This window comes from Atractosteus spatula, chromosome 14 (assembly GCF_055471065.1).
Source record: "Atractosteus spatula isolate fAtrSpa1 chromosome 14, fAtrSpa1.hap1, whole genome shotgun sequence".
In the NCBI taxonomy this organism is placed as follows: Eukaryota; Metazoa; Chordata; class Actinopteri; order Semionotiformes; family Lepisosteidae; genus Atractosteus; species Atractosteus spatula.
The window spans coordinates 13,241,320-13,264,879 of NC_142719.1; the positions used below are offsets into that span (position 1 = coordinate 13,241,320).

Sequence of the window (23,560 nt, forward strand, 5' to 3'; positions counted from 1 at the left end):
GGTTTAGCTTGGAGATGGAGAGGAAGCTCTGTTCCAAAGACAAGGTGCTCCTTTATTGAAACCTTAACTCAGAGAAAATGATGCATAGACTTGACTATTGATAGTGATCAAACAATGCATTTATTGTACTGATAGAACTATGCTTCCTCTCAGTCATAGTTCTCGTTCCTGTATACTCGCATAAACAAACAGAGAGAACACCTGCTTTATAGTAAAATGATGAGTGTGTAGTGTTGCCAATCTTTATCAAAACACACTCCTATAAATAAGTCAGGTTCATTTTGTGTCTTTTATAAAAGCATCTCTCCACCTCCAGCAGTGCAAGCAGGAAAAAGCAATTTCTTCCTACTGATAAAGCCATATATCTGCACCATTCCCAACATGAGAAATATATACTGTATTGATAGAAAGTGTTGAAAAAGACAGAACAAGTAGCACCAAACTAGCAGCATAATACACATTTGTTACTCAAAAACGTGCCTGCTGATCTGGATGAATTTTACACCTTACGGGCTGAAAAAAGGTGTAAGTAACTGTCCAGAACACTGAACTATAATTTACCTTACCGTTTTTGGTTTTCTTTAGTTTATGGAAAAAAAGTCATTGGGTTGAATATTATTTATGTGACAATACGCTGGTCGTGTACATGGTTCAGAAAAGAAAGCCCTCTCGCCCTTCTCAGCAGTGACAGCTGCTATCAGTGACATTGAAGCCAACTCCACCCAGCAGGACTCTGCCACAGACAGCTCTGCAGACACCACGTCCATTCTGCAGGCAGATTTATGATATTTGGACAGTGCGCTACCTGGCTGAGAGAACTGCAGACACCTTTTACAGCCAATACTTACAAATCCCCTTGCTGGTATTCAGTCTTCCTTCACTCAGAAGTGTGAGGAAAGATCAGTGGAAGAGATCATGTTTGTTCTGCGCAGCAGAGAGATCCATTTCAAATTTTGAGGGCTGTAGGCTTCAACGCAAGAGACAAGAAGTGCTGAATATTTCAGGCTTGTCATGTTTTAATATAACTCTACATAAGTAAATGTGTAAAGTCAAAATGGCAAAGGTATGTGGTTTCCTGCTTCAGTTTGCAGGAAAAAGCTACACCTCATAAATACCTGAATGAAACACTTCTATCCAATTATGTAACAATTCTAATAACTCCAAATTTTACAGTGCAATCTGGGGCCAATATTGTGGAGTTGACTTCAGAAGTAATTTTGCCTTTGTAAAACTAATCGATTGTTTTCTTACTTACAGTATATTTGTTTTCGTCAAAGAGAAATTTCCAGATGGAAAATACATCTCCTTGTACAATGTAATAACTTTAAGAATTTTGTTTAGGCTCAGTAAGAGTACAGTAGATATCACAGCTAATAGTCTCACAGAAAAAAACAGTAAGAACTCCCTCAGTCTCAGTTAAAAAAAATGGTATATTACTGCAGCACAGAAAAGACAGACAAAAACCTATATAACAATGAGCACGAAAAAGAGATTTTTTGTTAGTGTCGCGTAAGGTGAAGGCTGGAATTGTTGTGTTTGACTTGTTATGCTCACCTGACTGGATTTGCTGGGAACTTGTGTATGATTTTAAAGGTAGTTTTAATCCTTGTGTACACAACCTGTTAGGGCCTGAAGCCTGGAAGTACTTTTGACTTGAATTGTACAGGTATTTGGTGTGGGTGGCCTATAGAGGTACTTTACTGGGGTGCCCCCTTAGAAGTGGGGTGAGTAGGTTGTTGCACCACACCTTATTTACAGTGGTATCATGTGTCAGTTGCCGTATGGAAAGTTACTGCATGGGCAATACGTTGGCAGCAGCTGGTTTTACAGTAGGTGCTCTTGCTCTATGTGAAGGTAACGTATCAGTAACATTGGTTCCTCGCCTGTAATTTAAGAGGGCCCCAGCAGAATAAAACAACCTGGGTATTACAACAAAAAGGTTCCTCACCTTTACCGAGAATGGATTATAATTAAGCAAAAATAATGATTAAAGATGTAATGGGAAAGGGGGTAGGTTGGATGAAAGAGAATTGTTTGATTGTCTTATTGTTTACTGGAGTGATAATCTGGAAAATTATTGTTGCCTACGCTAAGCTCTGTGTAGTGCCTGCGTCACGTGCTACTGAACGTATCTCCCTCTTCTTCAAACCCCAGACTACTTTACAACCATCATGTCTGCAGCTGAATAGCTCCTTTAACTGTTTGAGGATTGAGATATTTTTTTGTCACTTAAGAAGGTTCATGTCTCTGCGAACAGGAGAAACATTATGTAAATACTGCCCATTGGGAATTTCTATATCTCCTCAAATTTTCTGAAACAGCCTTTAAGACATATGGGATAGCTAATAAAATCTGTTTTAAAAATAAAATGTGTCAAAATTCTCTCCAACAGGGGTAATAGATAACATTTAATTATTATTCTATTTCTTGCTGTTCTTGCAATGGATACCTCAGACACTGTTCTCACCCGAGTCCTAGTTTCATACTAAAGGTACCTACTGAGACTTTGGTCTCAAAACTAATTTACACCTGTACTGAAACATTTACACTTTCCATTGAATATTTCATTTTAATTTAAGAATTTGATCCTTCTTCTGCTGTTAAAAGACAAAACATTGTATTTCTCCTTTCTTTCAGCATGGAATTAGCCATTACTTGCTCTTTTGCATCCAATGCACCCACACAAACATCTTCTATATTTTATTATTAATTGATTAATAGAAAAAATCCACATTCAGAATTACAACTTGAGTGCATCTGCAGTTCTGAAATACCCATGGCCGTATCAAATTACAGTTCAAGATCTGTTTAACTGACACACTGTACACTGTGTGTTTGTCATCATTAATTAGGAAACTTCTTGACCAGTTGTGCTATGAAATCTTTATTTTGAAGATAATCAAGAAAATAGAAAAGAAAAACTGATTTAAAATTCAATCCTACACTGTCATAATCCCCGACATTTAAAGTGTAAAACTACTGTACTGTAATTTCAGGTTTGGAATGAGAAGTTAGGTTACTTACTAATTACCATTAAAAGTAACAGATTTGCTCAAAACTCTAAAACTTAATGTTCAGATGACAAATAAATTAGCAGTCTAATGGGAATGGCATGGACTCTAGCCAACATTGTACCTCAAATCTTCTATGACATAAAAAACAAACATTTTAGATCTAAAATAATTCAGAACTTGTTTTTGAAAACAACTGTTGGGTTTGTAAATACAATAGCACTGTGACCCGAGTCATATTGCTAATTTCTGTTCACCAACATCACACAATGCCAAACCATGAAAGAAAATACACCTAATAAGAAATGACTATGCATTTGTTTCATGCTGATTTGAAATTAAGAAGTATGAAATACTGATCGTAGAGCAGGGACTGAAACTGAACTTGCAGTAGTTTTACTTTTTAAAAATTAAATTAAAAATTAAAATAAGTCAGGACAATACAGCCATATACTGTGGGAACATGAAGTCAGTCAGAGACTAGCATGAAAATAAAACAAAACACACAACACAGTAGCAAATTCCCCAGAAAGGCCATTCATGAAGAAACAAGAATCCAGTGATGAATATATACTGTAAGATACAAAGTCTGTTTCCTCAGTTTTTGTATAGTTCAGGAATGACTAAATTGGTTCATTTTTATACTGTAAGGCCTCCCATCCTGAGTATAGCACACAGACAATCAACTTTTAAACCTTTCTTGCCAAAATTTGCATGCAACTCAAATAAACCCCACCAAAGTTTCAAAAAGCCATTTTTAAGTGGAAAAGAAGTTTGTGAACCAACTGTCTCTTGCTGGATTTGTGCCTCAGACTTTACTGTGTTCTGGAAAAAAAAACTCCAGACACTTGTGGGGGGAAAAAAGGCTGAGGGGCCAAGCAGACATGACCAAATGAGCCTCACTCACCGGTGCTCAACACGACAACAGATTTGAAATGAAAAATAATACGAGAAGACTGATATTAAGTAAAACAAAACTCGTATAATAAGCACAAAAGTAAAGAATAATAGGATAAATTAGCAGTCTAATGGGAATGGCATGGACTCTAGCCAACATGAAGCACTGATGTTGAACAGTCTGTAAGAGGGGTGCTACCACAATACATGCTGTCTAGAGTTCTGTGTTCATATCTGGGACCTTCAGGAACTGGAACTAAAACACATGTACAGTACTCTCCTGCCAACGTTTTAGAAAATCTTCATCACTGCCATTTGCGAGGTTGGGATTAAAAAAATACTGTTTTTTTTAAAGGTATCTGATAATATTTTGAAGTCTCAAAGTCAGAATGAGTCTTTCTCACAGTTTCGCGAGTAAGAAGAAAAATAACGTTTTTTTAAAGTTCTGCAGCAGCTAGACGTTACTAAGAAATATGAATGACATCACTGGAAAATACTGTCAAAGACACTACAGCAATTTTCTGGGTGTAAAATGTAACGTCAATCTTAAAAAAAAAAAAGGAACTCAAAGAATTGTACCAAGTCAAAACACTTTGGGGCGTGATCTGTGAAGAGTAACAATTGCACAGATTCAATTAAAATTGTTTCTAAAGGTTAAATCTAAGGTCAGACTTGTGAGTTAAAACGTGTAAAAGAGCATTCAAAATAATCTAGTTCAAATAGACTGAGAAAAGAACATTGGAAAGAATTTAAAAATGTAAACTGCTTATTTTGTACAGATTCTTAAAACAATTTTGGAAAAGATTAACTCAGATGTGGCAAATAGGTTATGACTGAGGCAAAGTTTCCCATCTTTGGCAAAAGTTTCACAACTATGAATGCAGGGTCAGCTACCTTTTTCTCCATGTAATTAATATGCAGCCACCCAGAACGGCTGAGCGAGCAAATTGAAACCCCTTTCATTTAAAGTTAATATAATGTCACTAGTTCCAGGCACAGCATACAGAGATGTGGGCTGATATATTTTAAAGTACTGCCTATTCCACAGATATCCTCTACCCCTCTGATAAAATACACCACCCTGTCATTCGTGATGCAGTCATAGAACAAATCACCATTTGGGTAGCAAATAGTAACTTTGCTCACTTGAGCTTCATGTTTTACAAAAAAAAAGTTCAGTCTTCAGATCTTTTTTTTCCCCCCCCATGTATGTGTATTCTGATAAATAAAGAAGAATAAAAAAAAACATCACAAACAGAAGTTTCAGACTGAGCCTTCACACACTGAGAATTTAAAATGACAGTTTAGGATCTAAATCCAAACAAGAAACACATTTCAGACATGGAAAAGCGAGCATGCATAGAATACAACTAAGGGAATAATGGGTATGCAGAGCTGCAGAGGGCTATAAATAAGCAAGCTGAATGGGGCACGTCTGGAGAATTCGGCTGCTGCGGAATAAACAGTTAGATCTGTGAGAGGTAAATAATCCTGGCCAGAAGAAGAGTGAACTCTACGCCTCGCTGCGTCATCTTGTTACTGTATTCTCTTCAACCGAAAATCAGATCTTCTTTCTTATGCTTTCGTTCCACACATGACATTGTTTCCCCTTTTGAACCTCAGAAATTTGCAATTATTCATTATCTGTTATATACTGCATACCACTTGTCCAAAATATTGGAACTTTTAATCAGCTCAACACAAAGTTACTTTTCTGCTTACATGGGAGTCCTCTGAATTGCTTGCTGTCCTCACCCCTATGTCAGAAATGACCAGGCCGAGCTCCAGAAGGACTGCTGCAGCTCTCTCTGGTCAGACTGCTACCTTGCAGCACACTACGATCCACAGGGCCTCGCTGCTGCCTGACAGGCCTCCTAGTCCCAGCAAGCCTTTCCCTGCTGGTGGAAGAGCACGGGTCAGCGCTGGCTAACGTTCACGGCCTGCTGGTTTCTCGTCCGCTGGTGTTGAACCCTGCTTCAAGTGGAGAAAGACCAGCCAAGAATCCAGCACTTGACATTGCCCATCTTCGTCAGCAGTTTTCAGGGCCATAGAAGCCAAAGCCATTACCTGAGTAGGTCTTATCAAGAAACCCGCAGACAAGAGTCTTGTGAGAACGGTTACAAATGCTACTTGATTTATCTCCAGCTCCCTGTCCTCATATCTAATCCCCCCACGCTTGAAAGAACCCAGAGTAACAGCTAGAATGACATGGAAGGGTAGCGTATACCACACTCCCACAAGCAGCCCAATAATACACATACTGTAGACACGCTAGAAAACTGAAACAAGCATCTCAGTCCTGGTGTTGTCACTCCAGGAAAAACTGTCTATATCTGGAAATTGCGCCATCAGATTTTTTATTACAATAAATAATAATGTATTTAATTATTATTATTATTATTATTATTATTATTATTATAATATTGAACTTCTTTTAATAACCAGTTAACATCTGACGCTGTACATGACATGACGATCCTGTAAGTCTGAAATCGGAGAAACATTTCAAGAAAAAGCATTTCAATTCAAACTGCCTAGATATTATTCAGACATTCCTACATACTGCAGGAGGAAAATGGCAGGCAGCTTAGAAACATTTTACATATTTTAATGTAAGTGTTGAATTTTCACCATATTTTCTTGAACCTGTTGCTGTTCGATAAAAAATACACAAGTTGTGCAAATGATAAGAGTCGTTCAATGGTCTCAGCCCTACTAAAGTGAAATCTCCCCCTATCTTCAGATTATAAGAGCACTGTCTGCAGTCAGACTCATAAACAAAGTCTGATGGTAACTGGAAACTTTACTCGAAGAGAAGCAGTTAATGGCTCAGCCACAGTCACACTACTTACAGTACATTACAACACATGCTGTTTTAGCCCTACTGTACTGTATATACTGTACCCAAAAGTGCTCTATGACAGGAAACTCACAAAATATCTAGGAAGATAGCGGGTACACCCTGCTCCCCTGTGGCCCTGTGATACATTGGGTCAGAAACGTTCGTCATCTAAACTGTCAGTATGGTATTGTGTATTTTCTTTTTGCAAGTTCAAGAATTATAGCCAGTGTGCTAGGTTTTCAGAGGAATAGAAAGCTTAGTCCCGGACTCTCTCCCAGTCAGGACTGCCACTAAGCTTCCCCAGCTCTCTGTGTACAGGTAACTGGGGGTAGACTGGTTTTAGACAAGTTAAGAGTAATGCATGGACTGTTGAAACAACTGGATCATACACACTCTCGCCCAGGTGTGCAGGTAAAGTAGTGTGTCATGTCACTCTGTGGGCATGAAGGGCTTAGCAGGGTCTCAGGCACATATTATAGGTAACCCCAGGGAGCCAGTACATCTCCACATCTTGCACTGCACATACAGTAGGTCATTTGTCATTGCTGATGCCACTAATGGATGAAATCTTATGAAATTTTGCAGGGCTGATTAGCTTTATAATATGCAAAAAGTAACTACTTGCTTCATCTGTACTTAACCCTATTTTTCACAATGTGTAGTGAGTAATCAGTATGTCATTGCCACTATACAACTTATGTTACACACAAATGAATTAGTACTGTTATTGTCAGTGTAATTGAATGTTAATTCCTTATCTTTGACTGGTTTTAAGTGGTTTTAATGTGATTTAGAGCACACAGGTACTGTAGATCAATGATCTAGTTGTTTGCACAAATACTAACAGAACAAGATTTGCTCCTGAGTTTTCGAAACACAGTTGCAAAACTTGAAAGTCTTATATTCAAATCTACCAGATTTTTTTTCCATTTTAAGATGATTCATTTCATATCTTGTGAACACTGTACTTCATTCATTCTTTGTCCCTTACAATGTCCAATCTGCACTGCCCAACTTGCTGTGCCTTAAGCTGTAGCCCTGTTTCCTTTAAAGTGCAATTATAAATACACTTTAAAACAGATGCAGTTATCACATTACCCAGAAGATGTCTCAATTACAGTTTGTGAAACAGGTTTGTTATAACTATTGCCTCAAAAATTAATAATAAACCTATTACACTCTTAGGACAGTCATGTTGGGGCGGAGCAGTGGCTCTGTGGCTAAGGATCTGCGCCTGTGGCTGGAAGTTTTCCGGTTCAAATCCCGTACCTGGCAGAGGAATCCTACTCTGTTGGGCCCCTGAGCAAGGCCCTTAACCCCAACTGCTCCAGGGGTGCTTTACAATGGCTGATCCTGCGCTCTGACCCCATGCTCTCTCCCTATCTGTGTGTCTTTTGGAGAGCAAGCTGGGGTATGCAAAAAGACAAATTCCTAATGCAAGAAATTGTATAGGGTTAATAAAGTGATGTTACTTACTTATTTGTGTATACCTTCTACTCACAAGTTTGTTTTGCGGTAGACTTATGAAGTGAGCTCTTCAGAGTTGTAACAGCCCACAAAAGAAAATCTAAGTCTGCATTTTAGAATGGCACACACATAAAAACAACAAAAAGGCAATGCATGATGTGTTTTCAATTTGACTAAAGCCCTGCTCGTGCTACAGACCTGCAATTTATTTTTTCTTAAAATCTGGAATATCAGGGAGTAGAAATGCATGTGCGCAGCAGGTGTCTCAGTACTCAAAAATCCCAAGAGGAAATGCGACTTATAAACTGTACAGTGCCGACAGAAAGTCTATACACCCTTTCCAAAATAACACATGTTGTGGCCTTACAGCCCGAAATCAAGGCATGTTACACACTGTGACACAAATGCTACAACATTTAGAAAAGTGATAATCATAATGCAGAAGACTATACAGAGACAGGGCAATCCAGAGGTTATAGCAGTACTTACTGCACTAATGTTTAATGCATTTAATGTAAAAATAAATGTAAAATGCACTACATTTTTACAGCTGTTAAATGTCTTAGGCCTGTTGATTGTACTGTACACTTTTTAGTGGATGTAAATATGTATTTAGCCAACAAATATCAGGAATAGCACAACATCATGCACACAAACAATTGGATTATTGTAATACATGGCAAAAACAAGACTATAAAAAAGCTAATTGATACAGTAGTTCTATTCCAAGTTATCAAATGCATCTCTGTGTCTAAAGAACGTGCTGCAGTAGAAGCAAGGAGGGACCTGTCCAAAATATGTCCCAATACAATGCTTCTGTGTTGTGCCTATCGGAATACAATGAGATCTTCACAAATGTGTATTCATGATGTATGATGGTTCTTCTTAGAAAAAGCCTGTATAAGCAGTTTTGTACTGTATATGACATTAACAATGATAAACTTTATCTAGAGTATTCCAATGTGTCTTTTCCATTGTAAAGAAGAGAAATCAGAAGTCATTTTTGTGTCTCAATTTGCAACAAAAGACTTTAACATTTAATGGGAAAAAAGGCTGATTTGATCCCATACTGCTATCAAAACCTCAGGTACTGTATAAGATCACACCATGCCACAGCACTGCTGGAGCCCTGGAGTGTTATCTGGGTGGAGTTTACATGTTCTCCCTGTGTATGTGTGTGTTTCCTCTTGTTGCTCTAGTTTCCTCCCACAGTCCAGAGACATACTGGTAGGTTAATTGCCTTGTGTAAAAAATTGGCCCTGGTGTGAGTTTGTGCGTTACTGTGTCCAAGTGCGCAATGTGATAGCCTGGCGTCCCATCCAGCGTGTACCTGGCCTTACTCCCGCTGCTCGCTAGGATAGGTTCTGGCCCCCACGTGACCCTGTACTGGATAAAGTACAGTAGTTAGAGATCAGAAAATGGATAACACCAAACCATTTAAGTCTTGAGCTTTTTGTTTCTGCAGAGATTGAGCAACTCACATTTAATCCTGCAAAGTTAGGAGAAACCAGAAGCACAGCTTTCATTTTAGAACTATTGTTAACCTCTTTAAAATCAGTTTTGCCCTTAGAGAGATGCTTTAAGATGGCCTAATTCTGATGCCAGCGTATAGTGCAAACCGATAGACGCGAGAGTATATTTGATAAAAAACACGTTATACAGATCCTTTAATTCCCAATTGCCAATTCCCATAATACATAATTAAACCCAAGGTCTGGAAGTATTTAGAGACAGAAGGAAAGGACAGGAACGTTCTTGATGAGGTGTCTAGCACTTCATTAACAATCAAATTAAAGTCTCTGCCTATAAAACGTACAATCCTGCAAGTCCAAGCCTTACACAGTTCTGAAATCCTGCATAAACACATTACCATCGCTCGACAGGAAAGACCTCCAGTATCACTGCTAAAGCTAGTAATACTTAAGCTTATCAGCCTCTAGAAGAACCCACTTTGTTTGACTCAGTTTGCAAGGATGAACACTGATGTTGAAGTGTGTTTTTCAAAATGTGACTTTCTGCTATTTGAGATGAGTGTCATGAAGTAATGTGATCTGAACATTTTTGCAGTGTAAACGATTTAGGCATTTAGGACTTCTGATGAGCAAATTTAGCTGCACACATTTCAGGGTATAACAATTAAAAATTTAAAAGCAAACAGTAAAGGACAGACCACACCCTGGGTGTGGAATTGAAACCCATCAACAACAACCAAGAGAAAAATAGTCAAAAGTCAGCAGGTACTGGAGACAGACAGGGAGCAAAGGCAAGCACAGGCAAGAGTGGTCCAGGCAAACACAGTCAAGAGCCTTAAACAGGGACAAGTTCAAAACCAAGAGACACCGTATCAAGCACCAGAGCATAGTCCTGATTCCATCCTGCTTCAAGCAAACATGGCAAGAACTCAATAACTCAGGGAGAAGATTGAGATGTAGCAAATTCTATGACGGAGATCCCGAGTACTGATCACAGCTTATGTAGTCCTGAACCACCTGAGGCGGGCATGGTGAATGACTGCCTCCAGGTGGTACAAGACTTCTGTAGTAAATTATTACCACAGTAACCAGACCAGAATGACGTGACTGCCTACCGTGCAAATACTAGCTTGTCATGCTGCTCATCTGTAGCAAAGAGCATGACAAAGTTATTTTTAGACACTGGTTACATTAAGTATTTGCCTAATTTCTTACATGATTATGCACTATGTAATTTATATCACCTTAGAAAGCTATTTAGGAAATGTACTTAAAAAAGCAATATGATTGTGTTAATTGTGGTTCATATATAATTACTGCATACAGTACATTCAACACTGCCCATATAAAAGACATTTTCATTGCCTCTGTGCATTTCTATTTACAAAAGTATGCGCAGACAACTGACTTATTTATATAAACGCACTTATACAGTCATTTCAGTTATATTATAAAACAGTTGTCCAACAGGCAAAACATGTCAGTGAAACGTGTTGCTCTGAACACACATCTCTTGACGTCAGGTGTCAGGTCGTTTGAATTGGGGTTCTGGCAAATTACTATTTGTGAAATCAATTTTCCTGAACTGTGAAATTAAAATGGAAAAGAAAGCTTTCCTCTGGAATGCCAGTTATCATCCTGAGGGCAGAGTTTATCTAACAAAGCTGGCAAAAAAGGCAGCTTACAACGTGATAATAATCTAAAACAAGCCATCTAGTAATTGGTTTAAAATTATACTATGCTTTAAAGATCGATGGACAAGAAAATGCTATGGAGTTGGCTCTTTCCTTTGCTAACATAAGAGTTTTTAAGTTCTTCTTTGAGTGGCAGTAAGATGTAACAACAGTAAGTGCAAAATGACACCAGTTAAGTTCTCCTAAAGAAGAAATAAGGGGGGGTGGTGTGACTGCATTTAATATGCTAGATTTTTCCAAAATCCAGGTATTGTATTGTGCTATGGACCCAATGATAGTAACTGAGGATGATGTGATATGGTCTAGATCATGGAAAATGGAGGTAAAATTAAATGTGGATCCAATAGGGAATGGAGGATAGTGGCATTTCTCCTGTGAAATAGTATTGGGTGAACATTGAGAACAATGTTTTAATTGATTTTAGGATCATTGGTAGATTAAAAAAATGGATCTGAAAAATTGGAGATCAATTCGCTCGTTGAATATGGATATTAAGCTATTAAGCAAAATCTTAGCATTAAGAACAAGAGATTTTGGTGGGAAAATGACACCCACCTACTGTATTGTAGATCAAACTTGGGCAGTACCTGGAAGACGATTAATGGACAGCTTGACACTGATGAGGGACAACCCTGTAAATTCAGATTGAGATGGGGGACAGCTGGCAAGGGGTAGGTGGATGAGGAACCTACTGAAACGTTTGTCCTTAATACATTTACTCAAGTGAGTCAGAGAATTAAGTGAAGCTTAGCAGGTATTTTGTCTAAGTATTATTTTTGATGGGAATACTTGTATATATTTATATTTAGATGTATTTCTAGATTGTTTTGTCTAGGTATTGATGTATTTACTGTATGTAGAGATGTACAGCATTTTGGTTTGATGGATGTGCCATTTGGTTGGATGGAGAGTTTTTAAGTTAGTAAAGGCTCTTGATTTGTGAAGTTGTTTTGTGGTTTTGGGTTTGTGTGTGGGTCTGGGTGGTGGGAGTGGGTGTGTGGAGGCATCATCGTGTATGTCTTACCTTACTGAGAAGTGAGGGGGCGGTGTAGCTACGTTGAATAGGCTAATTATTTTTTTCAAAAAAATATTGCAGAAGGAGTTGGGGATTAAAAGTGGAGGAAAATTACTTGTCTGATCGCTTTACCATAGTGAAAGGATGGCAAGCTGACAGAAGTGATACACTGTGGTGTCCACCAAGGTTGTCCTTTGTCTCATTTACTTTTGTATGTTGCATAGAGCTCTTGCTGTGTTGAGAAGGGACAAAAGCATAAGAGGTTACAACACTTCAGCAAGAGGGAGCAGGGAATGAATAGCATATCTGGATGATGTAACGATGGTCTGTAGAGACTCATTCAGTCAAAAGGGGTCTACAGTGTATACAGTACATTCTTTGTAAAGTTTCAGAGCTAACATGAAATAAGGCTAAGAGTGAAATAATGTGCTATGGTAAATGGGAACTACTGGATGAATTTAATGTAAAAATACAAATAGATGTTATAAGAATTACTGTAGGTTCGTGAGGTTACAATTGGGCAGGATGAACTGGATGGATACATATGCAAAAGTCTGCCTTTTGAACGTAGAGTCATTTTTAAAATTTTTGGAGCTACAAAGTGGGAGAGAATAAGAAGAGTTTAAATGCAGACAGAGCAAAAAATGTCCCAATGTTTTTTATCCATATAATTATAAATATAATGTCTGTGCTTTTTCAAATGGTGAGGCAAGTACTGTCCTTGGGAGGTATTATGATTAAGTACAGTATATTACAGGTGCTTTCACAGAGCTATGCAATTTATAAAACAAATTCTCTATCGATGCTGTAGCTTTTGAACCTCATTTACATTCCTGCATGTACCTTTGAAGAATTTCATCATGAAGAAATTTGAGAAAAATGTTTAATTGATTTTAAATCTTTCCAGTAAAGTCTTTTCCAGTAAAGGAGTAAGCCCAGCAAAATGGGCTGCATTAGGGGACCCGGGTTGGTGAGGGAGAGTGTGAAGCAGTATGCTTTGCAGAGTCAACACAGGACTGTGGCATGACTGGTGACTCATGGTCACGTCTTCCTGGTTTGAACGGTGATGTGGTGAAGTTCCTTAGATGCCATATGGAGATCTGCGGGGCAGAAGAAATCAATCTACATCTTTTCATGGAAAGTTGTTCCTGAAGCAGAGGACTCTGTCTGCAAGGCTCTGTCATGGATGTCAGAGAGGACGAACTGTTAAAAGACAGGAGAGCGAAAAGACCCTATGCATAGCGGCGAGACGGGGGTTAGCCCAGGCTCAGCTGTTCAGGAAATGCCGTATAGAAACCTATGCCCTCAGGTAGCATGGTGCTAGGCGGGTGCTAGGCGGGTTTCAGGACATCCGAACATCAATGCTGAGCAAAGGCAGAGTGAAAGACCCTGAAATATATAGCCCCAGAGAGAGAGAAACACCGGAAGGACAGCAGAGAACAGGAAATGAGAAACAGGACAGAGAAGGAGCGCCCTCTGGCTGCAGAGGGCATGACAGGCTCCTATTGTATGCCAACTGGTATTGGCATGTTCTTGGCAAAAGAACGTGTTTGGGAAATTTTGAATTGGATGAAAGCATGCAAGATGGTGCAAGTCAATATGGGTGCAAAAAAAACTCACTCCTCCCAAGGACTAATATTCTATGGACAGCAACAGACTGTTACACCCGGAGGACTCGTCATTCCACCTTGCATTCCAGCACGGTTCCCAATTAGCCAATTTTTACCAGCCTATTTAATGCTGCTTCACACACTCCTCTGCGTATTAGGGTTTTCCTGGCTTGAGCTGCTATCTCTTTCGCTGCGACTTACTACTTGGTTATTGGCTTCCTGACCCTGGTTTGTTCCCCGACTACGTCTCCTGGTTTTGGTTTTGACACTTTACTGAAGGTTCTGGTTTCGACTCTCGGCTTCCTCACGGCTTACGGCTCCGCTTCTGGTTTTTGTACTTTTGCACCGGCTTGTTTACCACGGCTTTCGGACCTCGGATTATAATCGCGACTGCGCCTCTGGAGATTGCCCTGGTTTTCTGCATAGGGTCCTCACTGTTATTTCCTAACACAGACATCATGCAAGATCACCTGAAAATAAACGTTCCATAGGTTTGTCAAGAAGAAGCATTAAGTAGCTGGAAATAAGTGGGGGGTGGCAGCAAATGGAGCATTTGCCTTTCCCTATCGTCCCTGACGTTTCCACTCAGTAAAGCTGAATGGGTTGATCTATAAGAACATACAGTACTTGTGTCAATTAGGACAGACCTTCCATGTGTACATGTATGTACTGCATGTTGAAACAACATGGATTTTGTTTAGGGTGGTAATGTAGAGTTTTGTTTTGGTTTAGTTTGCAGATGTTGAGAAAGAAAAGATTGTTGAGGTGTGTCTGGCAGGAGCTTCAATGGCCAAGACCATTCAACTAGCTGATGCTCAGCAAGTCACAGGGTCTAAAGCGATGTGTGCATTCAATTCTAAGGAAAACATCATTAGCAAAGGGCAGCAACAGAACGAAGCACCTACTCCAAGACTGTGAAATCGTGCATTCAATCAAAGTGCAAGGCAAAAATGATGAGTAACTGCAAAGCCACTGACTGCAGATTTCAACTTGGGGCTTGAAAGCAGCGAGTTTAATTAAAAATCGACTGCCAAGAATTCCACAGAGCGCAATACCATAGTCAAGATGCAGTGCACAAACTGCTAACCACACCTGGCAGTGCACATTTGCTAGTCCACTGATCCAAAGAGTACTGGCAATGGGCTACTGAGCAGTAGAGAAATGTGATAAGGTCAGATGAATAAATCTTCACCATGTTCCCATCAAACAGATGAGTGCACAAGTGCTGTCAACCTGAAGAACAATACAGCCATTAGTGCTTGGTTCCAACAATGAATGGTTCTGTAATGTTGTGGGGTGCATTTTCCATGTCGTGACCTTCTCAGTCACCAGAGTTGAGCACAAGCAAGCATTAATGGGATTTTCTGCAAAGTCACCTGAAACTGTATTTTCCACCTCCATCAACCTGGCATGAGTAATTAAATTTCTCATGGGTGAATGGTGCCACATCCCTCCTACAGGACTCCAGATGCGGGTAGACTCTGTGCCACTGCACATACGGGGCATACTGGACACATGTGGCCTTCATTTGTTTCACCACAGAATGGGTTTAAGGGTGAACTGGAAAGTTTAGAATGCCAACCTATACCACTAACACACAAAAATGCTCATCGAATCTTTTAAGGACACTTTCCTGATTTGTAGGTCCCATAATACTATAACTGGCTGCAGTTAAATCATACTGCAACCCACTGAAGCCTTACAAATCATGGCCTCCTAATAATCCCCATCTATCAATTGGCTTCATTACTCTGTTCTCCCCACTGATAGCCGATGTGTGCTGAGCATACTGGCGCACTCTGGTATCATAAGTATTATCCAGGTAGAGTTACACATTGGTGTTGGTAGAGAGGAATCCCCATTACCTGCAAAGCATTTTGAGTGGAGTGTCCAGAAAAAGTGCTATATAAATCTAAGGATTAAGGATTTACTTCAGAGTGAGGGGTTATTTCTGTGGATTCTGTGGGTTACCACGTTTTCTAGAACACAAATCCACTGCAGTTGGAACACCTTTATTCATTCAGGTCAACACTCGACACACGATACTCGTCACATGTTCTATGACAAGGATGTGGTGGTCATAAGTGCAAGATTGCTCGTTTAAAATGATTAAAATGGCATTTCCTATAAATTTTATACATCATAAACATTAAGTTGTTTTATAGGATTTAAATCTGAATATTTATAAATCTGCCATCAAATCTTTTGAATTATAAGTAAGCATAAGTAAACTCTAAAGAGGTCGGACAAAACAGTTGAAAAAATATTGAATAAATCCTTCAGCTTACTTTTTAAAACAGCTCAAGCAATGGAATGGTTTGAAAAACGTCAGACCACTGGCTGAAGGCAAACATACGTTTTTCAGGGTTTTTTTTGCAAGAGATGTACGTCAAAGAAGTTGCTACTTTTATAGGTGGGAAATAACACCAGTCCTGCTGGGCTCTGTCAGACCAGTGAAGCCGTCACTTCTAGAAGTCTCATGCTCTTGAAACTTGCCTCTTGAAACTTGAAACTGGCAGGGTCAATCACTTACTCATGCTCAAAGGGCTTAAAAACATTAATTGATTAACTAGCTATAGTCCTGAGATTTTCCACAAGAGGTCACTAATTATTTTTGTAAATTTTATACTACAGTACATATTATTTTTTGTACTGTTTAACACTACACATTACATAAGTATAAAGAAAAGCTCAGTAACTTGAGATGGTAAAACCAAGAGTAACACTAAATGATGTATTATAAATCAGAAACGGTCTTCATGTTTTGAAGTTTATAATTTGAGCAGTGAAGCCCACATGCGTGGCAATACACACGGGAAGGCTCTGTTGCTCATCGAACTACAAAAACATTGGATTATACAGTAGATTAATAATAAAAGGCATGTGTTAAAAAAATCACATTGGCCTTAACCGATGTGGCCAAAAATCTGAAATAAAACAATCCCATTTTTTTACAGCAGCCGTGATGAAGATTTCTATAGCGACACAGACAAATAAAAAATAAACAGAAGGGTATATAGGCACATTACTGCCATCAACGAAAAAAAAAATCCTGGAGTTATCTTGTAATGATGAGAAAATTATTGTAAATACGAGATAACAGATTATTATCTCATAATTTATGTACTTTGTGATCATCAAGCAATAGCACAATTGTCACACAATGCCTACATTATCATGAGCTGAATTTCGAATTCGCTGAATCGATTCCTAGAGGAACGATTCCCACTCGGTCTTGTTTAAGGATACGTGTGGGTGTCCTCACAGTTCAAACTGTGTTCACTTTAGGTACAAATTGTAACATTTCATTACGAATAAACCCCAGTGGAAAGTACGTCCATATACATTCTGCAGTGCTGTACATTGTTCCAAATACTAAACCCACAGCAGAGCTATTATACACTCAAATAATCATTGCCATCTTGTAATTACGAGATTATGTGCTGTCTCATAATAATATCTCAGTATCTCAGTATTATCTCGGTATTTTTTTCCTTGATGGCAGCAATGCACTTCCATAGAAGGGAGAGTCAGAAACAATAAAAAATGGCAACAAAAGTCTGAATTATGTATGCATCTGAGTTTAAGCAAGAAATGCAAATTGTATAGGTCTCGGCTATATCTGTACTGAAGAGAAGGATTTAATTCTTTACAAAACTATACTTCCTTGCTTTACAATGGAGACAGGATGCAAAGACAAGGCAGGAAGCAAAATAAAGACAGAAAGGAACTTGATCAGCCAAGTATAAAGGCAAAGCACAGTGCATATACTTGATAAAGCACTGCAAATGCTATGGAGGAGAACATGAAACAGGAAATACCAGTCAATGGTAAAAGATGCCGTAAATGTAATAAAGATTAGAAATAGATGTATGTCAAGACGAAAGCATATATTTGAAAGCTGTCAGGTATGTGATGTTCACAGAGTTAAAGAGAAATCAGACTCACATATAGAGAGAGACACAGGGAATAAACAAGATGGTAAAGACAGGAAAACAGACATTCTAGTTGTCACTGCATATATTACTGTAGCCAGGTGCAACTACAAAAAAATTTAATGTGTGGGGAAATTAAAAGGCAAACAGAATGGTAGCATATATAGTTAAAACTGTCCATTTTAAATCAAGGCATGTCATGTTTAAAATTGCAATAGTAAGATCTCATTTAGACCACTGTGTGCCATTTTGGTTACTATGTTATAGCAAAAAAAAAATATTGCTCTTCTGCAGAATCTAAAGAAGAGAAAACGTACTGTACAGTATATACTCCAGTGTTTAAAAGAATGTTAAACTCTAAGCTTAAAGAATGGAATCTTTTCAGTAGACCTGATCCGAGTATTTAAAATCACTATTTAATGTCCACTGCAGAATCAATAGCAAAACATGAACCACAGGACTCGAGTCCAAACTATAGAAAATGCACTTAAAACAAAGGAGGCACATTTTTAATCTACGGGTTATGGGAGCTTAGAACATCTTACTCTGGCATACTGTCAAAGCTAATACACTGGCTCCATCAAGAAATGGCTGGATGATCTTAGGATATGAATTAGCTACTAGCAATCACACAAGCTTTATGGGCCAAATGCTCTCCTCTCACTTCTAACCACCTCTTAAGCAGACAACTATTAAATCATTATAGCACAACACAAGAGACTCTTCATGCTATAAACAGCTGTTCATTATGAGATACTGTAACAGTCCTTTCCTTTTGTCTTCTTACCTCTGGGAGGACCTCACAAATGAGGCATGCCGTTAAGGTTAAAATAAAAACAGTCTTTTCAGATTTAATTAGCTCTCATTTTCTGCCTTTATCAGTAGACGAGAACTCCTGCCCAATGGTGTTTCCTGTACAGACAAAACCCTCCACTGCACACATCATCAAAACAGAAAAAGAGATACTACCCACGGACACTGTAACAGAGGAATAGTCTCATCTTGATCTTTTTTTCCAGCCAGGTTTTTAACCTTTAGTTAATTGATTTCAATATTCTATTTGGGGCATTATTGTAAATTTGCATTCAGCTCTTTGACTCAAGGTCAAATATGATTTGTAAGTGGTATCAACCCTGTACTGATTTCTGAGTTTCAGAATGGCCCTCATTTAATTGTGTTGCCTGGGTGTCCCATTGTGGGAGTAAACGGAATGAAAATTCATGTATTGTGGCAGTGTTTGATACAGTACCATTCTCCACTGTGTCTGTCTATCATACGCTGCTGACTGAATAAGTGCTCTTTGGTCGGAAATTACTGCAAGCAAGTGTCACGATCGGCAACCCTCCTCTTAAATGGCGCTCCGACCCTTTCCTGTTTTAGTTGATTATGTTCACCTGCCTCTTGTTTTGTCCCACTATTTAAGCCTGGCGCTCTTGTTATTCCAGGCTCAGCACTGGGAGATGGACGCCCGGAAGCCCGCCTACCAGCGGGTTCAGGAGAGACCCGACAGCACAGGCTTTATCCCGGCATCCTGACCATCTGAGAATGGGGCTCGGAGCGCCTGGCCTCATTATCCTGTTTTTATCTTCCTGGTTCCCTGTCCCTGTCCCTGTTCCGGATCCCGTTCTGGATTTTAACTTTTGTTTGTTTCGTCTTGGTTGGATCCCTCGGTTTTGGACTTTGCACTGCACCCCGGATTCCCCCTTTTGGACTGCCTGAACTAATTTGCCATCGCCATGCTCCCCAAGCACTGGATCACCGTAGTCACACCCCCACCATCTGTCAACCCATCATGATCCTCTTCGTCTCCTTCCCTGATGTCCTTCTCCACTCACTTCCAGATTATACCGTCTGCATAGGGTCCTGAACTACACTTCGAGGGAGCCTGGACTGGCTCCCGTTCCAGAAAGTTGAAGAGACTGTATTAAGGTCAGTATGCTGAAGTCATTTAAACCTGTACCCTGGAACTAAGTTATTTCTGGCACATGGGACTGACTGAATAAAAGTTAAATTAGAGTCTAAACAAGGAAGCAGGTCAATTAAAGTAATCACTTAGTCACATAACCACTGGGGAAGTAGAGCTCAGCTGGAAAGAAAACTAGAAGACTCATTGTTCCTCCAGGACCAGGGTTGGGAACCACTGCTACAGATAACAGCAAAAGAAAAGAAACTGTTCCATCTTTTCTGGTTAAGGTCCTGAAGCCTTCCTTTCTGCCTCATTCACAGATCAGCTTCAGGAGTCCTGGACTGAGGTGCTGTTAACATGTCTTCAGCCACCCTGTGCTTGCTCTTGGTTGGCCACCTGTCACAGCCTTGAGAATAAAACAAAAACTCAAGCCATACTGTATATTGCTATTGACCAGTGATTCAAAATCTTTCTCTTTCTAAAACGGATCATTTCCTAAAATGGAAGTGTGAAACACTGAAAGAAAATAAGGTACAACTTGTACCATATAGTCTATGTAAATCTCACCACTTAAACATGCCAAACGAAGGAAAGGATATTCATTTTCTTCTCCCATTCCTGATGTATAACAGCACAAAATTCTAATTTTATAACTTCAGTTTCTTTCCCTTGGCTTTTACTAATATGTTGGGTGTTTTGATTTGCTTCCTAATGACCTTCAGGGCTACACCTGTGACACAGCAGATGTTACTTCGGTTTAAGAAAAATCTATCATCTCTGATTCACACCAGAGAGCAATTTAGAGTGAAAATGTATTTCATGTGATGACATTTTTAAAACATTGATAAGGAGAATAACTTGGTTGAGGCCATTAATTTGCCAAGCACCTACAGAGAATGACACTAATAAATATCTCCAACAGTAGGTTGTAACAGCGGGGTTTTTTTAATCTGGTAACTAACTTATTTAATCTCTAAATGCTTTGTATCTTTTTGATCTGAATCTTTTTTTTTTCTTTCAGGCACTTCAGAAGGGCTTATGTAAATTCTCATCTGAGGTTGCAACGTCTTATGATTAAGTAACATATTCAACGGACTCTGCCTTAATATTGTGATTGCAATCAGAGATACAACAGGAAAAAGTATTTTTAAAGATGATTTGATTTTGCTGTACTCAATATGAATTCTGAATCTTTGACATTTTTGCAAAGACTAATTCTGAACTTTATAAAAAAAAGTTACAGATCAAGGATTACCGTCATCTATGTTTGGAATGAAATTTCAATCTTTTCAGTTTTAAGACATGTTAAAGGGGAAAACACACCTTAAATGGAGAAATGTCACACATTTTGGTAAACAGGTGCTAAGGTTCTACAACCCAGATTTATTCAGCTCTTCTGTAAAAGGGGCAGCAGTCTGGAACAGTAGTGTGGATTCTGGATTTGTAACTGGAAGGTCCTGGATTCAAATGCAGGTTGAGACCACTAGTATTGTACCCTTGTACAAGGTACTTCTCCCAGAGTACCATCAAACAACAGATTACTAAAACAGTATTCCTGAAAATATACAGTCCCTGCAGAAATTGTATACATTTTCAACACTTTATTAAGTCGTGTATCATGTTAATACGCCGGACAGATTCTCCAGTTGTATGTACAGGAAGAGGGGCTCAACATTTCACAGCAGTCTGTCCAGAGCCTGATCAAGACTATGCACCATTGTTTCCACATTATGTTAATGCCCAGGGAGGTTCACAGTCAATGTCAGAAATGACAGACTTTCATTATGATGTGATGTCCTGACGAGCTCCAGTGCTCCTGCATCAGCACCCTCAGTCACCATGGTGCATTCCACACATGGAAGGAACTCATCAGGGCCATCTCTAACGAGATCAGGCTGGGCTTATCAACCTCGTTATGAACCTCGCACACTATTTAAACCCTAAGGAACCATTTTTCAGGGCTCTGAGATTGAGTTGACTAACAAGAGTGTATGTTTGTTCTTTGTTCCAGTTCCTATTTGCAACACTATCACTTGCTAACTATCTACTACAGTATGTCTCAACCCCAGATCTGACTGCTTCCCCTGCGCATCTCAGGTGCCTGCCGTTCTCCTTCTGCTTCCCCTGAGAATCTCAGGTGCCTGCCGTTCTCCTTCTGCTTCCCCTGCGCATCTCGGCTGCCTGCCGTTCTCCTTCTGCTTCCCCTGCGCATCTCGGCTGCCTGCCGTTCCCCTTCTGCTTCCCATTACTGCTTGAGAAGCCACCTTTTAAAAGGTGCTTTATAAAATAGTTTATTATTATAGTTTATTATGAATTCTGTCATCTTCACAGCTAATTGGACTTTGGACAATTACTTCACCATGCCCTTTTTTTCTTTCCACCTATAGGTCTGGTGTAACAGAAAGTTGGTATTTCCACTATGACAGTGTCATGTTTAATATTGAAAACTTACCACAATCATAGTAAACTTTAGTTCAAATATTTTTATTTATTATGTTAAATTTAAGCATTGTATTTCTTTCATGCACTGCTACTGTATATTCTGGTCTGTCATACAGAAATTCCAGAAGAACGCTAAAATTGAACCTTAGCATTTCGAGAATAATGCCACCATAAGATACTGTTTAGAACAATATTTGGGCAACCTTTCACACCAATCAATGGGTGGGGAAATAAGAGGATTTTTTGTTTAATTGTGAGAAAAGCCAAAGTTCAGTGTTGTTCACAAGTTTTTCCCTCTTAAATGCAGACCATAATTAGGACAGTTAAACTATTCTGCCTACAGTGATAAACATATTCTGATCTTTATCCCAAAAAATGTATTATTGAGAAAAACCAGCAGCCTCATATTTTGTAACCTAATCTCAGCCTATGTATACTGTATATATAGTGCATATAAGCTGTATACATTAATATTTTAAATATATACACTATATATTCAAATATTTAAGTACCTGTAATCATATGACCAGTAAAAACAGCTATCAGACTGACTACATCAAGGGTGGCCAACTCTGCTCCTGGGTAGCCACAATTCAGTTCACAATTGAATTGTGAATTCAATTTGAAACGAAGTTGATTGGCAGAGTGGTTCACTTCTCAATAACGTAACATCAAATCTGCAAGTCAAAGGTTTCATTTTTTGCCAGAAGGCCAATATAGCCCTACCAGGTGGTACTCAGTTAATTATGAACCACATCTCTTATTACTGATGACTTTGAAGCCTTCTTCAAGGAAAAGGTGTTCACCATCCACAACCAATTCACTCAGCCCAGGCTGCTCTCCCTGAAGGCAAATCTATTCTCCTTCAACCTTCCAAGGTTAATGTGTCAGAATTTTCTCACAAACGCCTACAACCCCTCTACATGATCCTCTCTCGTCTGCATCAATCAATCCCCTCTGACATACTGTACTCCCATTTATTTCTGCCATTCTCGCTACTTTCCTATATACTGGACATTTCCCCACAACTTTCAAGTAGGCACCTTTCACACACCTTAACAACCCTCAATAGATAGCTCTGTTCCTCAAAACTACAGACATGTCATTTTGGCCCTATCCTTCCTATCCTAAAGATGTGAACTTGCTGCATTTAACCCACTCTCAAATTGCCTCTCACTGAATGACTTCCTTGACTCCCCGTATCACTCTGCTCTAAAGATAGGATACTGCACAGAGATTACTCTCCTGCCAGTCACAGCAGCTTTGTAC

General features: G+C 39.1%; 1 protein-coding gene across 1 annotated transcript in view; it reads right to left on the bottom strand.

Moving 5' to 3' along the window:
• epha10 (EPH receptor A10) overlaps nucleotides 1-22,061 on the bottom strand; it is a 40,580-nt gene extending 18,519 nt beyond the window's left edge. The window contains exon 1 of the mRNA XM_088933394.1: nucleotides 21,926-22,061. Coding sequence (XP_088789520.1) covers nucleotides 21,926-22,061 — 136 coding nt within the window. The remainder of the gene's footprint in view (nucleotides 1-21,925) is intronic.
• Nucleotides 22,062-23,560: the final 1,499 nt, after the last annotated feature.